At 44.7% G+C, this 25,425-nt stretch overlaps 1 protein-coding gene across 3 annotated transcripts in view; it reads left to right on the top strand.

The window, feature by feature from the left end:
* Positions 1–222: 222 nt before the first annotated feature.
* Positions 223–25,425, top strand: part of KREMEN1 (kringle containing transmembrane protein 1) — a 55,081-nt gene continuing 29,878 nt past the window's right edge. For all 3 annotated transcript variants that reach the window (XM_036353545.1, XM_036353544.1, XM_036353543.1), the window contains exons 1-3: positions 223–376; positions 15,290–15,452; positions 19,262–19,353. In XM_036353545.1, coding sequence (XP_036209438.1) covers positions 280–376; positions 15,290–15,452; positions 19,262–19,353 — 352 coding nt within the window. In that variant the 5' untranslated portion in view covers positions 223–279. The remainder of the gene's footprint in view (positions 377–15,289; positions 15,453–19,261; positions 19,354–25,425) is intronic.

Below are 25,425 nucleotides of genomic sequence, written 5' to 3'. Positions count from 1 at the left end.
AACGTAGGCGGCTCCTGGCGCTTGAGTGGCAGCGCGGCGGGCGAGTGGGAGGAGCGGGCGTGCGCAGTCGGCTCCGTCTCGGGCCTCGCGGAGCGGCCGGGCGGGCCCGGCGGCCGGGGCGGTGGCGGCGCTGGGGAGGGCGGGCCGGGGCGGGGCGGGCGGCCGGCGGCCGGGGCGGGGCCACGTCCGCGCCCCGCGTCCCGCTCCCATGGCCGCCCCCGGCTCCCCGCGCTGCCCCCTCTCCCGCGGGCCGCGCCCCAGGGCCCCGCACTGACGCCCATGGCGCCGCCCGCCGCCCGCCTCGCCCTGCTCTCCGTCGCCGCGCTCACGCTGGCGGCCCGGCCCGCGCCCGGCCCCGGCCTCGGCCCCGGACCCGGTGAGTGAGCGCCCCGTCGCCGGCCCCGTGCAAAGCGAGCCCGGGGGGCCGCCGGGAACCCCGTCCCTTCGCACTACCTTCCGGGACCCCTTCTCCAGGCCCCTCAGCGACGCCCCCTCGGGCCGGGCCGGTACCCGCTCAGGCCCCGGGCTCCCCCAAGCCCCTCAGCGACGCCCCCTCGGGTCCGGCCGGTACCTCCTCAGGACCCGGACTCCCCCAGGTCCCTCAGCGACTCCCCCTCGGGTCGGGCCGGTACCCCCTCAGGACCCGGGCTCCCCCAAGCCCCTCAGCGACGCCCCCTCGGGTCGGGCCGGTACCTCCTCAGGACCCGGACCCCCCTCGCCCCCCCCCGGGCCCTCAGCGACGCCCCGTCGGGCCCAGTGGTGCCCACCTGCCTCAGGACCTGGGAGTCACCCCGCGACGCCCCCCAGGCCAGGACGCCCTCTCCGCCTCAGTGCCTCCCGGGACCCCGTCCTTCAGCCTCCCACGGCGCACCTCGGGCCCGGACACTCCCCCCCCGACCCCCCACCCCGCCTGGTGACGCCGCCACTCCTCCCCCAGCCCCCCAGCGACACCCCCTCCCGGGCCAGGACCCCCTCGCAAGCCCCACAACTGCGCCCCCGCGCCCCCTGCACCCGGGGACCCCAGCGCCTCCCGGCTCAGGGGCGGGCGCGCAGCGGAGGGGAGCGGGCGCCCGGCTCCATTGGCCCAACACGCGGGGAACCGGGTCGACTTGCCGGCTCTGCAGGTCGCAGGTCCCGGGCGCACCCGCTGTTCGCCGCCCGAGCGCCCCCTCGCTGCCCCCCGGGCCGCTTTGAACTTCCCGGTGACTCAGGTGCCGGCCCAGCTCAGAGAGAGGAAGGAAGGGAGGGGGGAAGGAGGGAAGAGGTGATGGGACACGGCTCCCCTGCAGAGCTTAGGGGTGCGATGCAGAGTCCCCCTACTTTGAACAGGGTCACCGCCCCCCAGGCCGAGGCCGAGGCCAGGTCTCCCCGAGGTGGGGCCCCGGACCGGGATGGAAGCTGGGACGCTGCTCCACGCACACCCTTCCGTGCAACAGAACCCTCTCCACGTTGAGAGGCGAGAGGGCGTTGTCCGGCCCGGTTCCGTGCAGCAGAACCCTCTCCACGCTGAGAGGCGAGAGGGCGTTGTCCGGCCCGGTTGGTTGCATTTCGCTGCAGGTTGTCGGGGCGATGAGACGGGGCGCGAGTGGAAAAGGAGGCAGGAGCTCGTCCCCGGAGTGTCCGAGCAGGAAGGCCCCCCTCGGGGGTCTCCACCAGGGTCGCAGGCTGTGATGTTGGAAAGTCAGGAGTTTTTGCTGCTGAGAGAAAACCCCAGAGTTGCTTTGCTTACTCAGCAGCGTGGATGCGTGAAAAGGCTAGGACTTGGTGTTGTGATTTTCAGCGTGGCTGCGCCCCGCCTTCAGCTCTCTGAGCCTCACTCTCCGCGCCTGTAAAGGTGGGATGAGAATGATGACCGCCTTCCGGGGGGCTGTGAAGGTGAAGTGATATATTGCAGGTACACCCCTGCGTAGAGAAGGCAATCGAATCAATCGATCCATATATTTGTAATAATACTTTTTTTTTATAGTGCTTTACAGTTCACCAAGTGCTGGGCACCTCATTTGCCCTGAGAATGCTCTGAGCTTCCAGCCTGATTAATCCGTGTAAAAGGCAAAGCTTGGCTTTAGGTGTGTGTGTGTGTGTGTGTGTGTGTGTGTGTGTGTGTGTTTTGGAGGGCGGGTGGGGGGGGGTGTCTCCAAGTATTGTAAACCTTAGGCTTAGGGAGTGGTTTCTGAGTGATGGGTGGCGGCCTTCTAGACTTGTACATAAACTTCTGCACCAGTCTGATCGCTTCTACTGTTTGCCGTATGTGAGGAATGAAGGAGGGACTTTGGGAGAGCCAGGATATGTCAACATCACTGTAACCTAGTAACCCCTTCGCACTGCTTTCCATCTGTGTGGTCAGGATTTAAAGTCCTCCGAGGAGAGAGGTGCTGGTGGACGTAAACTGGTCCCCTGGTGGGAAGGGCAGAGGAGTCGCTCGGAAAAGTGTTAGGTGAGCCAACTCGGCTCACACTGCTTACACTGTGAGGAGGTGGCATCCCTGGCTCCCCCAGGAAGGGTCAGATGCAGCAGCTCTTCCGTAGTCTGGACCTCAGACCTCGGTGTGCTTTACTTTGGGAGCCTGAGGTCAGGACAAGTAAATAACCACGGGGAAGTGACTGAGGATAAGCGGCCCAAGATCCCAACTCAGTGAGCCTCATCCGCTCTTTTTCCTTTGGTCCTGGTGCTGCAGAGCGTCTCCGACTTCCAGGAAGCAGTTTTAGGGAGATACCACATGGTCTTGAGCATCATATCCCATCTGGAGCCTGCCCACTAGTTTTTAAAATCCTTTCCAATAATAATAATAAAAAAAAGACCAAAAAAACCCCAACCAAACACATTTTTTTCCGAGGATATACCAAACTTACCATTTTATATTTTCTGATACTGTAATTTTCTCTAGAATTTTGTGGATGGAAAAAATTATTTCAAGTACTTATATTCTGTACAATTTTGTAATATTTAAATTACTGGTGGTTTGCATTTTTGAATGCTGACTTTTATAAAAACAGTTAGCTCATTCCCCATCAATGCTACTTCTAATTACAGTGTATAGCCAACCCCAAATGATCTCTCTTCTCCTTTCCATTTTTCCTTTGAGACTCTCTTCTTCCTTCCCAACTGATAAGGAGGAAGATAGAGGTTAATGGTGGAATCTAGACTCCCTTTTTTAAGGAGGAAAGCAGCCAGGGCCATGGGGCTGATGGGCTTTTCGAAGTTGAACTCCCATCTGGAATGTATTGACCTGCAGGGGAGAGCCACGAGGTAGGAAGAATAGAGAAGCCTGGGTGGACGTCAGCTCTCTGAGTTTTCTGTCAGAGGCAAACTACCTGCTTGGGTGTTTCACAACATTTGGCTATCAGGTGCGCTTTCTCAACTCAGGTTACAGATGCCGTGAACTGCGATTTATAGTTGATGCTCATTCTCCTCTAAGTCCTCCCCTAGAATTCATCCTATTAGCCAGTGTATTCTTGCCATAAAACCTGTGAGTTCTGACCTGACTGGGTTAGCTCAGTGGATAGAGCGTCGGCCTGCGGACTGAAGGGTCCCAGGTTCGATTCCGGTCAAAGGCATGTACCTTGGTTGTGGGCACATCCCCAGTAGGGAGTGTGCAGGAGGCAGCTGATCGATGTTTCTCTCTCATCGATGTTTCTAACTTTCTATCCCTCTCCCTTCCTCTCTGTAAAAAATCAATAAAATATATTAAAAAAAATAAATACAAACAGATATGCGCTCTTCAGGGAGGAGCAAGCTTTAAAAAAAACCCAAAAAACAACAACCTGTGAGTTCAGTTAACAGGGAGAGCTTCACACTGTACAGAGCCCTGTCCCTCTTGGGGACTTCCTTCATGTTAATAGAATTACCTGTTTGCAACAGAGGGTCTGAGAGGAGTAAAGTGGACTGGCATGCATACCAGTTACTTTCCTGCTTTGACTATTTTAAGAAGAAACACAAAACTGTCAAAACTCACCCAGTATCAAAGAACCCTGGTCTTTTTGTGAACATTTGATTTGGCCCCTTAGACAAAGCTATTTAAAGGTTTGAGATATGCAATGAGACATTTTATAAATCTTAACCCAAAAAGAAGGTCCACTTAGGCTCATTAGTAATAAACAAGTTGTTGCACTTAATATAGATATTATTGACACTCTTCCATATGATTTAACATAGTTGGATCAACAGCAATAAATAATGAAGATAAAATGTATTGCTTTAAATACCTTCATAGTACAGATTAGGGATTTTTGGTGGTGGGCTATATGCCAACTTTAGTTTAGGATTTTTGAGCCTATAATTCCATCGAGGTCAGGTGTTGGCAAATGTTTTTGGGGTTTTTTTATAAAGGGCCAGACTAAATAATTTAGACTTCATGGGCCACATACTCTGTTGCAATTACTCAACTCTGACTTTGTAGAACAAAAACAGCCAGCCATAGACAAAATGTAAATGAATTGGCGTGGCTGTGCCCCAATAAAACTTTAAGGACACGGAAATTTAAATTTTATGCAATTTTTATATGTCACACAAATTGATTGTTTTCAATCATTTAAAAATTTAAAAACCATTCTTAGCTCATGAGCCATACAAAAACAGGCAGTGGGCCAGGTTTGGCCCACAGGCTGTACTTTGCCAAATCCTGTTCTAGGTCCATATGTATTGATTTATTTTCACTGGCCTGGAAAGGTGACAAGGAGGCTTGATTTTGGTGAATGAATGCACCCTTTACCTTTTCCTATTAACTGACTTTAAAAGACATATGGGAGAAATGGTCAAAATGGTAAATTTTATGTTATGTGTATTTTACTACCAATTAAAAAAAAAGTTACATATGGGGGGAAGTTCGTGCACATACATTTGGATATTTAATAAGACTTTTTAAAAAAATGTTTTAAAAAGAAATCCAGCGTGGTTCAGTGTGCGCTACATAAAGAAAATAGTGCCTGCCTTGGAACTGGTCCATGGTTTGTTCAGCTATGCAGATGTTGCTTGGAACAAACCGTTGAGAGATCTGTTTCTCAGAGGAAAGCCCAGGCAGCAGGTGGCACCAGCCCCGAGACTTAGAGAAACAGCCAGGGGAAAAGAAGAAGAAGAAAACAAACTTCTATCACTTTCCTAAACAGTTGAATTTTATTTCCATGGTTCTATCCTCATTTTTAAAGTGGCCTTTAAAAAACAACAACAATGTGCTTAGGCTGGTTATTCTGTTTTAATTAAAACATTTTTGAAAAAAAAAAAAACAACAAATTGAAACATTCAAACATACCAAGTTGATTGTGTTTGTACTGTGGAACAGTTAATGCAAAACACTTGAGGGAGGCCGGAAGTTTGGATCTGTAGCTTTTGTCTGAGTTTTTTGCCTCCTGAATAAGGACAACAGACGAGGAAGTGAATAAAAGTGTCCCTTATAAAACTACCTATGAAAGTTTTGAAGTGAGATCTCCTCAAGCCCCCTGTTCCTGGCTGGCTCACTGTGCAGTCCCTGAATGGGTGGGAGCAATGGTTGGCATTGACGTTCCTTCCATATTCTGTTAGACCTTGAAAATCCAGCTGGAACCTGGAAGTATTCGTCTAGGAGGAGCAGATCAAGGTTACTCTATGTTTCCGTCTCTCCGTTGCCTTCAGTGTCTTCCTGTCAATATGGCAGTGCTTCCCCAGACCTCACCTCTGAGATATTATCCTGGATTTGGACTGACCAGGGAAAGGAAGGAGGCCATTGTAGAAACATCATAAGGGTGTTCCTACTACTCAAAAACAGCTACCCCACAGAAACTTGCCTTCTCCTCTAAGAAAGTCTCCCCCTCCCCACCCCCTTTTAAACTTCTTTCTAGGTAAACATCTCCCTGGCCTGAACTTGCAGCAGTTTGAAGAGGGTTAGGGTTAAAGGAATGAAGCTGGTTGCTAGGAAGACAAAAGATTTTAGGCCATCTCACATGCAAGGTTTGCCTCCCTCCCTCCCAGTGATAGCAGGACCCTCTCAGGGCTATCCTTCTGCTGGGCCCAGTGTCTAGGTTTTTTTGTTGTTGGTGCGTTGTTTTTTTTGCCACGGATTTAATCCCTGGCAAGTAACCAAAGCATTCAAACTTTTATTGTTCAATTTACCACAAGGGCGGGGCCTTGCTTCTGGTGGGCTGAGGCGGCTGCAGCCACTTCCAAACCCCAGTGTCACACCACATTAGCAACTTCAGATTTCGAGGGCTGGATTCTTTTCAGTTTGGTTAGATTCTTGGTTAAAACCAGAACAGTTTACTCACACTCAAAGTCTGAATGCTAGCAAATAGTAAAACAGCACAGACAACTTTTAAAGATGATTCAAAATGGGTGCAGCATCAGCACATAGGACTCACTCTACAAGGTTTCTTTATACCTCCCAAACATATGTTAAGGGCTGTCCATGTTCCTTGGTGTCTTGAAGTTGGATGAAAATATGGCGACTAAGTAGTTCTCTGCTAGAATAGTAGGGCTTGTTAACCAGTGCCATCACAGTATGTAAATTACTTGCTGCTGTTCAATCTATAAAAATTCATCTTCAAAGAAAATTATTGGGCTGGTAAAAATATTTTTAATAATGACCACAGAAGCCATATTTGTTTTTCTTTGATGTTCTTCCGAAGACCCTTCTGGTTTTAATCAGATTGTTCCCACATAAAATACAGTGGAAATCTACAATAATAAAATCCCTATTCCTATTTCTATGGGGAAATAAACAGGATGGGGACTGTCCTTTTAAGGGGTTTTCCCCTTCCCTTTCCCCAGACTCAAAGCCTCTATTACTGGTGGGTGTTTTGGCATCAGTTAAGGGCCTTCAATCCTTCCCTCCCTCCATGTTTTGCTCTTTCATTAAAGTGTTTCTGTTGTCTAATTATATCCTTTCAATCAAATTAGAGACTGCAGCATCTGGTGAGGGCCGTAACTGCTGCCATCTGCACCTCGTATATACAGGCCTGTTCAGCTGAGAATCACTCAACTTCCAAATGGCAGGAAGAGATTTGGAAAAAGTTTAGTTGGGAGGGAGGTTAACTTAAAAGGAACGTCTTCAAAGGCTGGGTGCGACGCCCTGCTTACTGTGATGTGTGCACTGCCATGCAGAGCTCCATTGGCTTGGCTCGCCCAAGGTTCTTCCTGATCGCTTCTGGCAGACGAAGGGTTTCTGATTGAGCTGACATGACCAGGCCTTCTCCTCCTTGTTAGGGGCTTGAAGGGACCTGGGGCAAGCTGAAAATCTCTCCCTTGAGAAGAATCTTTTATATGGCCACTGGTTAATGGATATGACACTTCCTGTTTATCTGACCATTTCTTCTAATTCATCGGTTTAAACCAACCAGAGGAGGTTTTGCTCCCAGGGGACATTTGGCACTATCTGCAGACATTGTTGGTTGTCACACCTTGGGGTCGGATGGGGTGTGCTACTGGCATCTAGCAGGGAGAGGCCAGGGGTGCTGCGAAACATCCTACAGTGCACAGCATAGCCCCCCGACAAACAGTTATCCAGCCCAAATGTCAGTAGTGTTAAGGTTGAGAAACCCTGTCCTAACTACTATTATTTTGTCCTTCCCTTCACTGTGGCCCAGGAGTAGGCAACTCTGATCAATGTTTTTCACTCAAGAAAGTAGATTCTTCATTTGCCTGGCCAGCGTGGCAAATGAAGCATTGACCTACTAACTAGGAGGTCACAGTTTGATTCCCGGTCAGGGCATAAACCCAGGTTGTAGGCTCCATCCCCAACATGGGGTATGCAGGAGGCAGCCGATCAATAATTCTCTTTCATCATTGATGTTTCTATCTCTCTCCTTCTCCATTCCTCTTTGAAATCAATAAAAATATATTTTAAAATAGAAATGAAGAGAAAGTAGATTCTTCATTATCCATATGAAGCTCCTTAAGCATTTCTGTGAACAGTGTTTCAGAAATCTTGATGGAATCAGATCTGTGATTCACTGTATGTTTCTGCTCTCTAGACTGAGATTGCCAGAGTAAATGCAGGACACTCAGTTAAATTTGAATTTCATGTAAACAGTGAATTTTTTTTAAGTCTGTCTCATGCAATGAAAACTTAAATATCTTTAGAAATGATTTGTTGTTTACCTAAAATTCAGATTTAACTGGGCATCCTGTATTTTCATTTGCTAACTCTGGCAACCCTATTCCACAGCCATGAAACTTTAAACCTTTGAGTGTCAGATCAAATTGTTAGCCATCGCTGCCCTTACTGCTTTGGGTGGCTGGAGATGACGGCACTGCTTGTTCCTGTTTATAGGTCGTTGGTACAACTGAGTCTTCCCTTCTGCCCCAAACTGTCTCCCTGGTCAGAACTTTGAACCTGTCACTTAAGTCATTTTTATCTTGAAACCAACTAACAAGTGCTTAGGCAATGCCTGCTGCGTTCCCTAAATCTCTGACTGGGACTCATCCCTGTGCCATTTCAGAGAAGACTACGACTTCGTTGCTTCAGGGTTTACTTTAAAGACAGGCTCTGGAGATATACTGTCTTCCTGGCAGTCAGCTCTCCACCCAAGAACGCTAGTATTATTTGGCAATCTCATATCAACCAGGGGAAGCTGAATAGCCCAGAGGCTGGCTTCCATGGAGCACTGGCTGCCCTCCAGGACACCTCTGTTGGGGAAATTTCTAGCCATCTGAAATTAAACAGAGAGTCCAGGCAATACTGATAGAACTTGCCCAGACACTGGATTATTTTATCAGTTTATTTTATCTCCTTTTAGACTGATTGAAAGCTTCAAACTGTGTGAAATTGGGTTGTTCAAGAGACGGTAAAGCAAAGTGTAGATTTAAGCCAGGTATCTCCTGCTTAAAGCAAACTCACAATATAAAAATGGATATTCATTACAAGGGGTTGATTGTTCCCTATTACAAATGGCTTCACCATAGGTTTCCTTTAAATAGCAGATTCCCCCAGTTTAAATAGCAAGTATTTTACCTTCAAATGCTTGATTTACATAAACTTCCCTGGCACTTCTCATAGGTCATTGCTAGGTAAGTCATGATTACTAGCCTAGAGACATAAATTGGTAAGGAAAATGGGGCACTCTGAATATGTCTATTATGGGTGTGTTTTTTCCCCCACCCTCTAGCTCCCTACACCTGCTTCCCTCGCTAAACTATCATTTGCCAGGCACATTCTGTGTGGTCTGTAGTTGAGAATACAAAAATAAGTGAGATGCTCAAGAAGAAACTCACAGGCTAGTGGAAGCAGAGCTAGGTGCTTCTTGGGCAATTACAGCTCAAGGTGATCAAGTCTTATCAGAGCTGTGGCAGCAAGCACTGTGGGACTAGTTTTAAAGGCCCTGGTTTCTATAGGAGTATCGTGCTAACTATTCTAGTTTTTGTGCTTTCAAAGTGCTCCATTTTTTGTCTCCTTTTTTGTTTCCTTTAGAGTTGACTTATAATGCACTAAGTTATTGTCCATCAGAGAATGGGACTTTGAGCTTTAAAACATCTATGGTTCCAGCTTCTTTATGTGTAAACTATTTTTAGTGTGAGATTTTTTTCAAGATTGAAGTGGATCTATTTGTACTCAAATATATATCAAGAGCGGTACCATCACCAAAGTGATAGAAAGTGTTCTGGTAGCATTGGCAGTAAAATCCATGGTTAATTAATGAAATTAGTTCATTAGAGTTCTGCTGAGTCCATTCATTAACCAAGGGTTGGCCTAATCTCCCTGTATATGTTATAGAGCTAGATTCTTTCTCAAAAACTGCCTTTTGTTTTTCAATTTGATGATTGTATGTGTTTATAATATCCTAAATGGTAGCCATAAGTTCCTCAAGCACTACTGCATATCCATGGTGACCATTCCTGGCAAAAACACTTGCACTTCACATGATGACCGTCCAGTGGGTCCTGCCTGGGTGGAAGTAAAGCATGTTCAAGATGAGAGCTAGATGAGAAAAGAGTGGTACCCAAGCAGCACTGCATTCTGGGCCTCCCTAACTTGATAATTGTGTTGTTCAAATTTTTATATAACAAATAATAAGCATCCCTCTCTGAAGTGTTTTCATGGGCCTTCTGATTTTAAACTTCTGGTTTTATGCTTACCATTGGTTCAGTTTTTCTTGGAATAGCCGTGTAAGTAATTAAATATTTCATCTGTTAATAGAGATTAATAAACTGCAAATTCAAAGAGATAAGCCTTGAGTTCTCTTCCAAAGTATTTTTTTAAAGATTTTTTGAGAGAAAGGAAAGGAGAGGGAGCAAGAAACATTGATGTGAGAATGACACATCCATCAGCTACCTCCTGCATGCCCCTCACCGGAGATTGAGCCCAAAACCTGGGCATGTACCTTGACCAGGAATCGAACTGGCAAACCCCTTGGTAACTGAGACAGTATCCAACCAACTGAGCCACACCTGCCAGGGCCAAAAGCATAAATTTTTTAGTTAAAATAACTTTGAGAAGCATGGCCTTTTTACTGTTACTGTTGTTAATGACACTTTTCTTGAACGAAAAGAAGATCTAAAAGATATTTTAATGAAGAAACTACTCACAATTTAAAAATTACAGTGATTATTTTTGTGGGTAATTCTACTTTGGGCAAAAGCACAGCTTGGTCTGTGATCATTTGAACTGTTAATATGTAGTCCCAGGACAGGATATGTGAATGTCTATCTTGCTTTTAGATGACTGAATTTATGACTGATTGAGCTTGTTTATAGTTCTTGAAAAGAAACTAAGGTAGCCCTGGCCAGTGGGGCTCAGTTAGTTGAGCGTCATCCCATGCACCAAAAGGTTGCTGGTTTGATTCCCATCAGGGCAGGTGCCTCCGGGTTGCAGGCTCTATATCCCCAGGAGGGGGTCTGCAGGAGGCAGTCGAATCTGATGGAGGTTTCTCTCTTCCCCTCTCTCTCAAATCAATTTTAAAAAGAGAAACTAAGGTAGTAAATTGTAAAACAACATGTTAATAACCATTTTCAAGATGTCCTTTAAAATATTTTTATTATAGGAAATTTAGAACATATTCAAAAATAGAAGAGTGTAAGGTCATTTCATGTATCCATGGCCAATATTATTTCATTTGTATCCCTTTCATTCCTTCAACTAAAATATTTTGTAACAAATCTCATATATTATCTGTAAATATTTAAGTATGTATCCCTAAATAATAAAAATTCTTTTCAAAAACATAGTAATGGTACTATTACCCTTATTACACCTAGGAAAATTAGCGATCATTCCTTAGTATTATCAAATATCCAGCCAGTCAATGTTCACATTTTCCTGGTTGTCTCATCAGCGTGTTTTACAGTTCCAATCAGGATCTAAGCGATGTTCGGGTGATGTGTCTCTTGAGTCTCTATTAACCTACAGGTTTCCCCTCTTTTTCTTTTTTCGTTGAAATTTATTTGTTGAAGAACTGGTTCCTTCTAAGCAAAAAGAGTGCTTAGGTACCTTTTCAGAGGGAGAGCCCACCTGGGAGGTGAGTTACTTTTTTACCATAGAATTCTCACTTCCATTAGAGAAACATGTAGAATTAAGAGTCTCATGCTCTACCGACTGAGCTAGCCGGGTGCGGTGAGAAACATGTAGAATTAGAGAATTTAAAGCCTGGAAGAGATTTTGAGCTCTCAATCCATTTTAGTCACATCACCCCAGACTTTTGAACCTCAGTATATTTTGTTAAAATTTGTGTGAAATTAGTTTGAGTGAAGAGACATTGAGACCATGTGGTTCAAATCCCCCCATTTCACAGGTGAAGAAACTGAGGCCCAAAATGTCCAGGTGATTTCCTGAAACCACACAGTGTAAGCTACTTAACTGGTGTCACTGCCTCTGTATCCCAGTGAATCTATATGTGCTACGTGTGTGGAGGACCCCCACCCTTCCTGACATGGTCCTTTCTCTAGTCTAGACCTGATACCTTCCTTGATATAATCATGGGACTCACTGCTCCTGGGGAGCCATTATTAAAGACAGGAGAGTATCTGAGAGCTGCAGCTGTGTTGGGGTGAGAGAAAGTTGGGTACCACTGCCTTCCCCGGGCTGTGAGTAGTGCAAGGCACACAGTAGGTGTTGAATATATATTTGTTGAATGAATTAATGAATCACACCCTAGAGATGAGATCTATTGCCCTTGCTCATTCTCTTTCACCAAATGCATACATATATAGCCGGCCATGTGATATTTTTATTTTGTTTTTTGGTTTCAGCTACTCTTGGCCCGGCTAGCCAAAGCTTATGTCAGTTTCATAGCAGTAGAAAGGAAGGGAGGCAGGGTCCTCATTATCTGGTACCACACCCTAGTATTCTGATGAAATCAAGATGCACACACAACTTTGATCTAGACACTCAAGTTTGTTTTTCTTGTCCTTTTTTTTTTTTATCATCGACATGCTCTGGGCAAGTCTGTTCAAAAGATAATCAGACAATCTTGTACATTGCCTCAGTTTCCCTGGTGTAAGGAGAACAGAATTGGGCCTGGGAGAAACAGATGAAAGCAGACAAGTGTGTACTTTCCCATTCCCTCTCTCAGATGCCACCTCGTCCCGTTCAGGAGGATTGACTCCTGTGTGGGTGGCTGCCACACTCTTTGTGTTCAAATCAAGTCATCTGAGCCTCTGGGAACCCTGAGCCCACCATCCTACCGGCTGCTGTCTATTGCGAAGGCCTGCATTTCTGGCTCCCGGGGCCACTCCTCAACCACTCATAGGAGAAGATGTAATAACACACAGCAATTAAAGTCCTAGTAATTAGCAAAGATTGGCTTGATGTTCTTAGAATCATCTAGTCTAGTGGTTTACACACCTGATTAATTAAAAGAATCACCTGGGCAGCTTTATAGAAATACAGGTTCCCAGGTCTTTCTCTAGCCCTGGGGCTGGGAAAGGGCTCTGATGTGATATACACACCCCTGCCCACAGCCTCACTCTCCCCCTCTCTCTTTTTCTCTAGCAAACAAACTAAGGGCAGAAGAAAGAAGTGGAGATGTTGGGGAAGGGTTTTCTGAGGAGGTAACATTCTAGTGTCATGGCAGGTATTAGGGGTATAAAATTTCAGACAGGAAGTAATGTGGTGTGTTGACGAAATCAAAAGTAGACCAATGTGGCTGGTGCACAGCGAGTGACCAGGGGAAGAGCTTGGGGGGTGTAGCAGGAGGGAGGGCCCGGGCCATGTCACGGAAGCTTTGCAGACAACAAGGTGGAAGGTTTGGGTTTTGTTCCCAGTGCTGTCTTCCTGAGAACTTGGAGCACTGCGTGGAGAATGGGTTGCAGAAGCCCCAAAGTGGAAGCAGTGAGACCTGAACAAGCTGTACTGTCCTCTGATGGTGAACAGGACTAAAGTGCTGGCACCCAAGACGCAGGGGAGAGGGTGGGTTTCAGGGAATATAGTTTAAGAAAGTCAGCAGGATTTGCTGATGAGTGGGAGGTGGTGTGAGGGAGAATATGGGGAAAATAAAGACGATGCCAAGGGGTTCCACTAGAGCAGCAGTTCTCAACCTGTGGTCGCGACCCCTTTGTGGGTCGAACGACCCTTTCACAGAGGTCGCCTAAGACCATCGGAAAACACATATATAATTACATATTGTTTTTGTGATTAATCACTGTGCTTTAATTATGTTCAATTTGTAACAATGAAATTGGGGGTCACCACAACATGAAGAACTGTATTAAAGGGTCGCGGCATTAGGAAGGTTGAGAACCACTGCACTAGAGGCAGTATGGGGTGTGGTTGAGTGCCCCAGTTGCCTCATCTGTAAAATGGCAGAATGAAGGAGCCGCCCCACTGGGTTGGTGGGGAGTTGATATTTGTATAGCACTTAGAACAGAGCTTGGCACACGGTAAAACGCTCTGTAAGCATTAGTGGTGATGTGGATGATGGCGATTTGTCCAAGGTCGCACAGCTGGTCAGCAGCAGGTCCAGGATGAGAAGCCAGGGCTTCATTCCTTGGTTCACTGCATTTTATGCTACACTGAGCTGCCTCCTTCAATTACCTTTGAACTTCTTTATTTTTGCAGACTCTGGTTGAGGGTTTGGTTGTTGTGCTACATGAAAAGTCACACATCATAACATATGAATGTCGCAACAAACACGATAAATTACTCGAGTGTTCTGTGCAGCCGGGATTCCAGATTGTTTTGGCTCTCCATAAAACTGTGCTATCCCAGACAAAACACAGAGCCCAGAGAGTGGGAGAAAGGGGTACAGGAAGAGAGATTTTTAAATAGTAAAAGAAATGTCTTCTAAAATATAGATGTGCTCACATTGTGCACATGCGTACGCGGGAGCAGGAGCATGCACTGCAACAGGAGTCCTTCACATCGGAAGTTAGAGGTCAGTGCATGTCAGGGGAGGGGAAGAAATAAAGCTCAGAATGGTAGTGAGACTCCCCCAGATTGTCAAGTTCCTAGTGATACATCTTAAAGAAGTGTTTGAAGTGTTTCTATCTGTCAGTTTCAACTAAGCTAATTTTTAAAAATTGCTCTTTGTACTGTGCCTTTCTCATGAACCTCTGTGAATTTAATGCATGCAATATGTGGGGGGAAATCCTATCAGCCTCAGTTCCCATTCCCCCCCCCCAAAAAAAAAAGTCTGAGAAGCAGATTTTATTCAGAAGCACATTGTTGCACCTGCAAGGATTTTGCCATTTTACAAAATAGACCCGAGACCATGTTCAATGTGTCTTGAAGGGATTTCAGAAACAGGTGAGAGAAAATGCCAGCTCGGCCCTTCCTCCCTGCTGTTGACTATTTTGTTGCACTTCTATCTCAGGCAGCGTGGGGAGGACTGTTCTTCATTACCAGGGAATGTGAGTCATTCCCAGACTTGTGTGATTGGGATTCCAAAGCGTTGCTGTATCCGATGGTCTTATTAAACCCAAGTGTCAGTGCAGCCTTTCAGACTGTAGGGGAGAGCTCAGTTACAGCTGGTGACCTGGTTCTAGTTACCACACAGAGACACTGGCGAGAGCCGTGACCCCCTCCGAGCACCCAGAATTCCTCGTGGAGGGCTGTTACCAACTGTTCCCAGACTTGGGGGTTTCCTGGTTCACTTCATGGGCTTCAATACATTTAAACTCGCTGTTTACATCTTAGTTGGAATCTGTATACTTTAAGGGGAAATGTTCTAGTGTCTGTAGACAAACCAGTGCCAAGATGAGCCGAGCGTTTGGAGGGTACCTCGATTCAAATTACTCAGCCCTCGCGGTGTTAAGCTTGCTGTGTCCAGGACCTAGCAAGACACTCTCCATTTCTAACTTGGCCCAAAGAAAACAAGTAAAACATCAACCCGAGAGGGAGGAGACCAGAGATGTTGCCAGAAAATTAGTTTGCTCTGTCTTTTCTTTCTCCTAGAATGTTTCACAACCAACGGTGCAGATTACAGGGGGACGCAGAACTGGACGGCACTCCAAGGCGGGAAGCCATGTCTGTTCTGGAACGAGACTTTCCAGCATCCATACAACACTCTGAATTACCCCAATGGGGAGGGGGGCCTGGGCGAGCATAACTATTGCAGGTAAGATGAAGCCACACAGTACTCAAAAAACATAATAATCATCTCGTCTCCTCTTCCAACCTTGCTCGCAACTAGGGAAAGCGTCTTTGTCTCCTTTTGGCCAACTCAGAAGGCCTTTCTTGTCACTATTTTTTAAATCTTTCTCTCAGACCTTTTTTCTACCATTCTTTCCACTTGGGCTGCTTTGACACTGGTTTCCAGAGCTCTGCGTTTCTGTCTGGTCACTTGTATGTCTCTTTGGGAGGTTTTCTTAGTTGGTCCTTCCACCAGTGGGCACACAGACAGCCAAGCTTCGTAAGCTGCCATGAATGTAGTGGTCAAGCTAAAGCACCACCTGTGGCCCAGACCTCCCTGTGCTTCGGAGCAAAAACAAAAAAAGCTGCCCTGCGTTATCCCCTTTCTGCCAGACCAGGATAACCTTTCTAGGGGCAGCGGCAGCCATCAAATGTGTGCTGTTTCCTTCCTCTCACTAGACGGGTGTTTCTTTGCTCTTCACCTGTCTGACTCTACCTCTTAACCTGAGATCCATGGTGCTCCAAATGTGTACTTGCAATTTTCTGGGGAGGTGATCCATGACTCTGATCAGATTCTCAGTTGTTAGTGATCCAAAACAAGTAAAGAATTACTGGTCTGTGGGGATCAGAGCAAAATTCTAAGCACTTTTGGTTATAGCTTTGTTTTAGCGTTTATACCCAAGATCCTGGTAATGTGACTCACAGTTCAGCAATGCGTTGAATTTAATTATTATTAGGGCAGGTGCAAAGGCAGCCTCTTGAGCCATTGGAACAGGGAGAAGTGATCCTGAGCTACAGTGTCCCCGGTTCCATCAGTAAGCTGGAGTCTCAAGCATGGTGTGCTGACCCAGCTGAGCCAACACATTTATCCCCTGCATTGCACAGGCCACACTGTTTACCTTGTGCCCTCTCCATGTATTTTTGTTAACACTCTAAAACCCTTGTGGTTGTCTTGCAGTAACCAGGCCTGTGGCCCGTGTTCATTATCCCTGGGCGTTCAGCTCTTTCCTTCACCTCTGCCCTCATTTGTACCAACCGGCCATTTCCCTACAGTTGTGTTGCATTAGTTTCTAGTTTGTTACTATACAAATATTAAGAGCTTTTTCAAGAACAACAAGCATATATTGTTTAAAGTCCCCCATTTTACCTCTTTCCTGGCAAATCCTCCCCACCAAGCCCCACTTCCCAGAGGCAACAAGTTATATAAATGCTCCTTCACATTTTGCATTTTATTGTTGAAGTTACAAATGCTCATTAAGTAACTCTTTTATTTTTTTTAAATAAAAGAATTATTATTTTTTTTAAAAAATACTTTATTTTTAAAGCTATACATGTTCATTAAATTTTTTTTGCATAATTAAAAATTTAACTCCACTCCATTTCTGGTTTATTCCCTTCCCCTGGTTTTTCTATTCATAGGAATAGTTGGGTTGGGAAGAGTGTTTAGGAAGAGAAACCAGTGTTTGTTTTTTGTTTTTACATATTTATGTTCTTGTTCTAAAGTATCTCTTGATAGTGGGCCACTGGTTTGTTCTATGATTCTGTTGCTTTCTATCAAGCAAATCTTCTCAGAAGAGCTCCTGTTTTTAAGTCTGACTTTAATGTAAATTTGAAATTTCCAATGAGGTTTCATTCAGATGAAAAAAAAAAATCTTTTCTCATAGATTAGCACCCTGTTCTCGCTACAGGCTCCCAGACACGCACTAGTAAGTATTCATTAAGAGAGCTGGGGGAGACCGCCTTCCTCAGCCCTGGCCGCTGCAGCCCTCCCCTGCATTGACTTGATGGAATGTACCTGACCTGATCTCCCAGTGTGTACTTCAGAAAAGTGAGGCTGAAATTGTTGATTGTTGTCACATCAGAGAGTCTGGGCCTTTTGCTTTTAGCACTGCAGTGAAGTCAAAGATGAATTTGCTTGTTCTTTATTAAGCTATTCTGATGCTTTTCAGAATGATTTTGACATTGATAACAAACAGTTGTTTTTCTAAGGTCTCTACCAAATACTACATCAAAGCTGAACACTGAATAGAGGGAGGAAAATGACAGTGAAATACTGTTTAAAGCAGGGCTTTGTACAAGTTCTCCTGCTTTGATTTTTCAGCTGACATCCGACACTGTTTGTCTTGTGTGATGTTTCCAGACGCATCACAGTTGAGATGTCTGAGAGATGGCGAGTGATGGGAACACACTTTTCTGGGCTCGACCTATTTGGATTAGAGGGAAGACAGAGAGACGGGGAAGAGCAGAATTGGCACTGGCACCTGCCTTTGGGCACAAAAAATAAAAGGACCCTTTGTGCTTTAGGGCGACTTATCTTCTGGGCCACACAATAGACTTATCCCTCTCAGCCTGATAGGGGTTGCTCCAAAGCTCCGGCTGTTGGGTCTTTATGCCCGTTTCCGGCCTAACCAGAGTGTCAGGTTTCCAGTGTTCTGAGTCTAAAGAAAGGGACTTGGAAAGAGCGAAGAGAGGCCAGGCTTTTCTGTGTGTCCAGTAACCCCTGCCCTTTTTTGTTCTGGTTCTGCAGTGTTGCCCGTTATTGTCATGGCATCTCTGAGTTGAAGACCCTGAAGGGCATTCATTCCAAGCCATTCATTCAGAAATGTGAAATTAATTTTTTAAAACTATTATTGCTATATCAGAAGTTGGTACCAGGATTACAGGATTTTAGGTTCTGATTGAAACCCTTTGGCTTAGTTTTCTTCAGAATTCTCTAAGAAATTCGTGTTTTAAGATAAGAATAGGACCCATTTTTTACATTGAATTTATTGGGGTGACATTGGTTAATAAAATTATGTTGGTTTCAGGGGTACAGTTCTATAATACATCATCTGTATATTGTATTGTGTCACCACCCCAAGGACCCATTTCTATGAAACATAAGTTGACCAGACTGATCTGGTGAAAGCTCATCAATCCACTGAGCCAAACCGGTTTCGGCTCTAGACCACATTTTAACGAGCTGCCTAGCATTCCTTTATATGGCTATAACATATTTATTTAAGCAGTCATTAATTTTTGTTTCTAACTTTTTTGTATTATAAAAATGTTGTGATGAACATCTTTATAAGTAAAGATTTCCTTAGAATAAAATACTAAAGGAGAAATTGCCAAGTAAAGGGAGTTTGCATATTTTGAGGGCTTTTGACTCTTAATTACCAAATTGCCATCCTGACCGTTTGCATCCTTCACATTCTTTTTTTTTTTTTAAATATACTCCATTGATTTTTTGACAGAGAGGAAGGGAGAGAGATAGAGAGTTAGAAACATCGATGAGAGAGAAACATCAATCAGCTGCCTCCTGCACACTCCCCACTGGGGATGTGCCCGCAACCCAGGCACATGCCCCCGACCGGAATCGAACCCGGGACCCTTCAGTCCGCAGGCCAACGCTCTATCCACTGAGCCAAACCGGTTTCGGCCATCCTTCACATTCTTATCCACAATATCAGGAGAACCTGTGCTCTCTCAGCCATGGGAATTGCCATGTTTACACAGTGCTGTTTGTCATGATTTGTTCAGTGGTCAGTTGTCCCGGTTATACTGTAGTGAATTTGTGTAAATATGTATCAGCTTTGCTCACCCCCCAACCTCCTCCTGCTCCCATATTCTGAAATATATGTTGGAGGAAGAAGGTATTACCAATTTTTTCTTCATAAGAGGTGTCATTGAGGTATATACCAATTATGAAAAATAACAGAAGCTGAAGTGTTCCTTTTTGGTAAAACTGAAAAGCAATGAGCCTGTTGACTTAAAATGACAAAAATGTTACTGGTATGTCCTTTTCCCCAACAGAAACCCAGATGGAGATGTGAGCCCCTGGTGCTACGTGGCGGAGCAGGAGGACGGCGTCTACTGGAAGTACTGCGAGATCCCTGCTTGCCAGAGTAAGCCCCTCACGCACCCCTGCAGGTTCAGGACCCTCACGCACCCCTGCAGGTTCAGGACCCTCATGCAGCCACTGCAGGTTCAGGACCCTCACGCACCCGCTGCAGGTTCAGGACCCTCACGCACCCCGCAGGTTCAGGACCCTCACGCACCCCTGCAGGTTCAGGACTCTCACGCACCCCTGCAGGTTCAGGACCCTCACGCAGCCGCTGCAGGTTCAGGACCCTCACGCAGCCGCTGCAGGTTCAGGACCCTCACGCACCCCGCAGGTTCAGGACACTGAACACTGAGAGTGTAGAGTGAAGGCTGCTGCGGAGGGCAGGCAGTTCAGGTAGCTGGATTTCATGAAGCAGGTGAAGGGAGAAGCCATCCTGGCCTGAGGATTTTCGCTTCTCTTGTTGAGCTTTTCAGAAATGGGGAAGCCTGGTTCCCTCGGGATCCCATTTCCTTGATGGATAAACCAACCAGAATTTTTACTTCTACTCAGCTTCCTCATGCTTATTCTTTCATGAGTAGAGATGGCAATAGTAGCAAGCCAGGGAAAGTACCTTATACTTTTGTGAATGAATTTTTTTTTTTTTAGAATGAATAAAGACAGTGAAATTAAGTTATGACACTACTTATTATTTGGATTTAATGTGCTGTGTTCCCTGAAACATGATATTTGGTAAATATCTAACTAGATACCTTCCAAATATCTAACTAGATACCTTCCAAAGCCAATGGGATAGACCTTTTCCTCACATTAGCATTTAGAGGTTCTGTTGTTTTTATGAAAACTTACAACTTGTCCCTTTCTACTACCAAAAAACCCAAATCCCAAACATCCCGGTTTCTTTAGTCTTTTACTAGGAGGCCTGTTTTCTAACTGTTTCACTCCTTTATTCCTATAATTAGTGTTTATGATATCCAAGATACAAAGGCAGGAAGATACCCTGACCCTTAGGAAATATATGATGTGGCAGGGAACCTTAGAAAGATACTTTAAAACAAGATAGAAAATATTGTAGGAAGATTTAAAGTACAGAAACCAAAACTAAACATGGTACTATAAGGAGATTCCGAATGTAGTGTTTGTAATATCTTCTTAAATATGCCAAATGGTCAGGGTTTCTCAGTTCCTAGAGCTGAAACAGGACAGCTCATTTATAGTCATTTTACCTGAGTAATTTTTTTTCCTTGTTATTTAAACCTGCTCCTTGCCCTGCCTCCTTCCATTTTCCTCAGGTCAGGAGCCTGTGTATATAGAGTGATATGGTGGTTTGCATGGAACCTGGGACCCCCACACTCATGCTCACTGCAACTGTCCAGATTCTGATGCCTCAAGGGGAAAGGGTGGCCCCTAAATTGGTGCTGGAGGCCCAGTGCTCACCTTTCATAAGTTAAACTTCCAAATGTCACCCCTGCTTGGCAGTTAGGTTCTGGTTTCACTATCCTTCCAGCATGTGTACGTCTTGATTCAGTCCCACAATTAAGAAAACAGTAAAGACCAGAAGAAAGGGCTTTTGCTCAGTCTGCTTAATCAAATTTTTAAAATGAAAAACATCTCATTTGGCCCTAGTTATGTAAAGAAGAAAGGGACAGGGGGAGAGGAAAGCAGATTTTCCTCGGTCCATTTGTTCGACACAAAGATAGTCTTTTAGTACCAGCCTATGTATGTCATTCTCTCAGGAATGGCAAAGAGGGGATTTCAATCTGGCAGTTTTGTTTGGAAAGATAATCCTCAACTTGCATTTATAAAATATAATTTGGGCCAGTGGGAGCTGACTCAATGTGGTCACTGAAACTAAGGTTCAGAAGAGAAAATTAGAGCAAAAATGGTACAAGCCATCTAGTACCCCTCTAATTCAATATTTGTTGCTCCAAAAAAGGGAAATTTAATATCATTTCCTTTTTGTATGGCCCTTTGATAACCCTCTCAAAGCTCCTAATGCTGGCCTTGAAATGGTCTAGGTAGGGAGACTTACAGGAATTTGGAATAAGCACTGGGCAGTACCTAGTTTGAGGGGGTTGGGAGGGCCTGGCTTGATGATATTGAGGTTCTTTGGAAAAACCTTACATTCACCCTGTGGGCACCAAGGCTCCCCACCAAGCTGAGGCTCAAACCTTGAATCTGGCAGAACATTGTGCATCGAGTGTGTCTGATTAGCATAGTTGAGAAAGACTCCTGTGATAGTTGCAGCAACAGACCTTGGTAATTGCCTTAGTGGACTCAACTGAATACATGCCTGCCTATTTTAGGCCAGTTTTGCCCTATTTCTGGATGTGGAGTCATAATTTTCATGAATAATACGAACCCTCTGTGTGAAGTCCCGCTATTCATGATTAGCACTGAACTTGTCATACAGGAAAAGGCCTGTGACATGATCAGACTCCTGGAAAGTTCATATCTGAATATAACAGACCCAGCAGGAGCCAGGGGGAATGAATGTTTAGGGACAAAGCAGAGTGTGGTTGAATGGCGGGCCATTGTGTGAAGACCGGAATCTCTGCCCCTCGGCGTGTTACACAGAGAGCTAAAACGAGCAGGGAGGCAGCGAGGGAGTGTGACTCAAAAGGGGGCACAGAGAAATTTGAACTGTGCTCTTGACCTACAGAGCACGGATCAGAACTTGCCGTTCCAAGGAGCACACTCTACGGTAATTGGATTTGCTCCTCAAACCACTTCTGCCGGTGTGTTTCTCAGAATCCCCAAGTTTTTAGTGCAGGCAAAAGAAATACAGAGTTTTAAAAGCAAATTCCAACATTATCAAATTTATCATCCCTCTAGAGCCCACTCTAACTCTGTAAGTCCTGCTGGTTTGACCTTTACAGGGGAAATCATTTGGCTTAAAATCTGTTGTTTGCTTATCTCCCTTTTGTAAAAAAACCTTCCTCACCATTCTAATTCCCACTTATTTTACTGCTTGAGTGACATCTTGTATGGACCTCAGCATTGCTCTTGCTTTGCTCTATTTTTCTTATCGGTTCTTTATAACAGTGTTGTTTTTTTAAGTAGATAATCTAGTTGTGAGTTGGGGGAGGAACCTGAAAATGGCATTAAAAGCTAATATAATTTTCTTCACACACAGCTGATTCGGGCCACATGCATGAAAAACTTACCTTTCATCTCTGAGAGCTATTTTTGTTTACTATCATTCACCTGATTTCTATAAATCCAACTATAAAAATTCATCTTTGAAATAATAAAATTTGAATACAGACTATTAGATTATATTAAGGAATCACTTAATTGTATTAGGTACAATAAAATTCTTTTAAATTATAGATACATATTGAAATATTTGTGGTTAAAATAATATTATATCTGGGATTTGTTTTAAAATGGTTCAGCCTCCCCAAAAGTGAGTAGGTGGGGTGAGGGAAATAGATGAAATGAGAATTTTTTTATTTTATTTTTTTACAAAGTGGTCATTTGGCCCTGGCTGGGTGTCATCCTGTGTATGGAAAGGTTGCTGATTAGATTCTCTATACCGGCTCCATTGTGCAGGAGGGCCGTGCAGGAGACAGCCGGTTGATGTTTCACTCTCACAATGTTTCTTTCTCTCCCTCTCCCTTCCTCTTTCTCTAAAAATCAATTTTAAAAAAACCTCAGAGTAAAAAAAAAAAAAAAAAAGTGGACATTTGTTGATGCAGAGTGCCAGGCTCATTATTCTTTCCTACTTTTGTGTATATTTGAAAGTTTCCATTGCAAAATATAAATTTTATAATATTTTTAAATGTATGATATTTTATTTTATTTTTTTATGATATTTTAAATATTAAAAAATTAAATGCATTCAAAATATATGGATTCAAATGTGTAATAAGAGTAACCTAGACCCTGTCCCACTGCCCTGCCTGGCCCGCACATCGTCCTCACAGCAGCTGCCCCGGCTGGAAAAAGAAAAGAGTAACCTAAATTGTAATATTTTTACATGTAGCTCACAAGTATCTGTGTTAGTTATTTAAATTAGTGATTACAGTTTTTGTTATTGAAGTTAATAAAGCTATTAGTTATTTAAGGTTATTAAAACTGTTATTTAAGTTAGTTATTATTAAAGTTAAAGATATTTAAAGTTAGTTACTAAAGTTTAAAATCACAAGGACTCTAGAGGTTATTAGCTGTGACAAATAACATTTTTTTAAGCTCCAATCATATGCTAGACCTTATACAAGATGGGGACACAAGGATGGCGTTGGTCTGCAGCCTGGGGTCGGGGGGCCCCTGGTCTAGAACTGAAGACAGACACATAAACAGATGGGGATATCTGAGATACTCTATAGCAAGTGAGATGAGCAAGGGGTTGGGAGTACTGAAGAGGGCCGCTGCCTGGCATGGTGGGAGGCAGGGGCTCCTGTTTGTCAAAGAGGGCTTCTGGACATAAGACCTGGGGCCTCGGTGAGGGGCTTATCCAACGTTAAGGTTCCATGTAAAAATGTAGCAGTGCGGTCAGCAGGGACCTTACTCAGACGCAGATTCTGATTCAGTAGGCCTGGGATACACTTGAGACTCTGTTTCTAACAGGCCCCTGGGATGCTGGAGTTGCAGGGCCATGCTTTTTAGTAGCTGAGTTCTAGATGGCAGGGGCAGGTGGAGCAGAGAGGACATTGGAGGCAGAGGGAACAGTTTGTGTGCACATGTGCACACACTCGAATGCCCAAGTAAAGCCAGTGTTGCTGAGACAGAAATTTTAAGAAGGAAGGTAGGAGTTGAGGTTTGAAAAGAATTAGGTGGGGCCAGATAACGGGAGGTCTTATGATTTGGATCTGGAGCTTGGACTTGACCCAGGAAGATGGTGATGAGGCTGAGGAGAGTGTGGAGTGTTAGGAGACGTTTCTCCATAGTTTCTTAAGTCTCCATATTAGGGATGTAGGGCAAGGCTTCTCCCTCTTAATCTGTGAGACGTTCTCTCACTTGTATCAGCCACACAGGCCAGCCCTTCCAGGATGCCAGTGATAGCACCTGGGCAATATGGGACCTCTGGTCAGTCTCAGCCAGTGACCTCACAGGCTCAAGTTCCTTTTAATTGACACCCTGACCTTTGTTAAAACAAGTCTGTTGTTCCTTACAAAAATGCAGCCCAAAAACCAGGATTTGAAAACTTCCAATTGTCATCCTACTAAGAGTTTTTAAAGCTATGTTCAGAGTTTGGGTAAAAAGCCAAGGGCACTTTGGCAGTGGTGGCCAAGGCGGTCTCTCAGTTATAGGAAATGTTTTCTGCATTTTAATGTCAACACTGATTTTTAGTATGTTTTAGCTTTTATTTGAGCTATTATTGAGTACCTACTGTATACAAAGCATTTATATTCACATTATCTTATTTATCTTTTTTCAACAGTCCTATGAAGCAAGTGGTATGTCCTCTTCCAACCACCCATGCCCCATTGTTCAAATGAGAAAATAAGGCTAAAGTAATTAAGTGATTTGATGAGGTTTACGCTCTGAACCAAACAGGATTTGAATCTAGGATTCCTAATGGCAAGACCGGTGCCCTTTCTTTCCAGTACTTGAGAAAAGCACCATTTCTTTTATTTCTGTGAAAAAAAAAGGGGCCCTGGGATGGATCCAGGCTACTGTTGAGGTCATTCCTGAGAATATTCTTTGTGGATTGTTTGGGAATTAGAGTTTGAAATTCTGATAGTATGCCGAATTATTAAGATTGCCTTTTTGACATTGTGGAAACCAAAGGATTAACTCAGTGGCGACAGAGGGTCTGCAGTTCAAGCTGTAAGCTCTAAGTCATTTTCTTTTCGTCTTTGGGTTTGGGAAATCCCAAGCCCCAGGAGTAAGGCCGGCTGCAATGGTATCCAGGAAGCATTTGTTGCACAGCAGAGCGGCTCTGCAGAATGTTGGACTGTCTCTGCGGGTGTTCCCAGCCCAGCTGTCCTCAGCTGGGAAGGGGCTCCCCAGAGTCGGAGCCTTTGCATGAAACACTACATCAAGCAGCCTTATCCAGGCCTCAGGGTCTCTCCATGTCTTCATTGTATGAGCTGAAGTTCACCTTGAAAAAAACACAGCGTCTCTGTGCATCATTAACACTGTACGGCTAAAGCAAAACCTCAGACTTAGGCCATAGCCAAAGCAATAT

Source organism: Myotis myotis, unplaced genomic scaffold (genome assembly GCF_014108235.1).
Source record: "Myotis myotis isolate mMyoMyo1 unplaced genomic scaffold, mMyoMyo1.p scaffold_m19_p_20, whole genome shotgun sequence".
In the NCBI taxonomy this organism is placed as follows: Eukaryota; Metazoa; Chordata; class Mammalia; order Chiroptera; family Vespertilionidae; genus Myotis; species Myotis myotis.
This window is presented reverse-complemented; position numbering and strand designations above follow the sequence as displayed.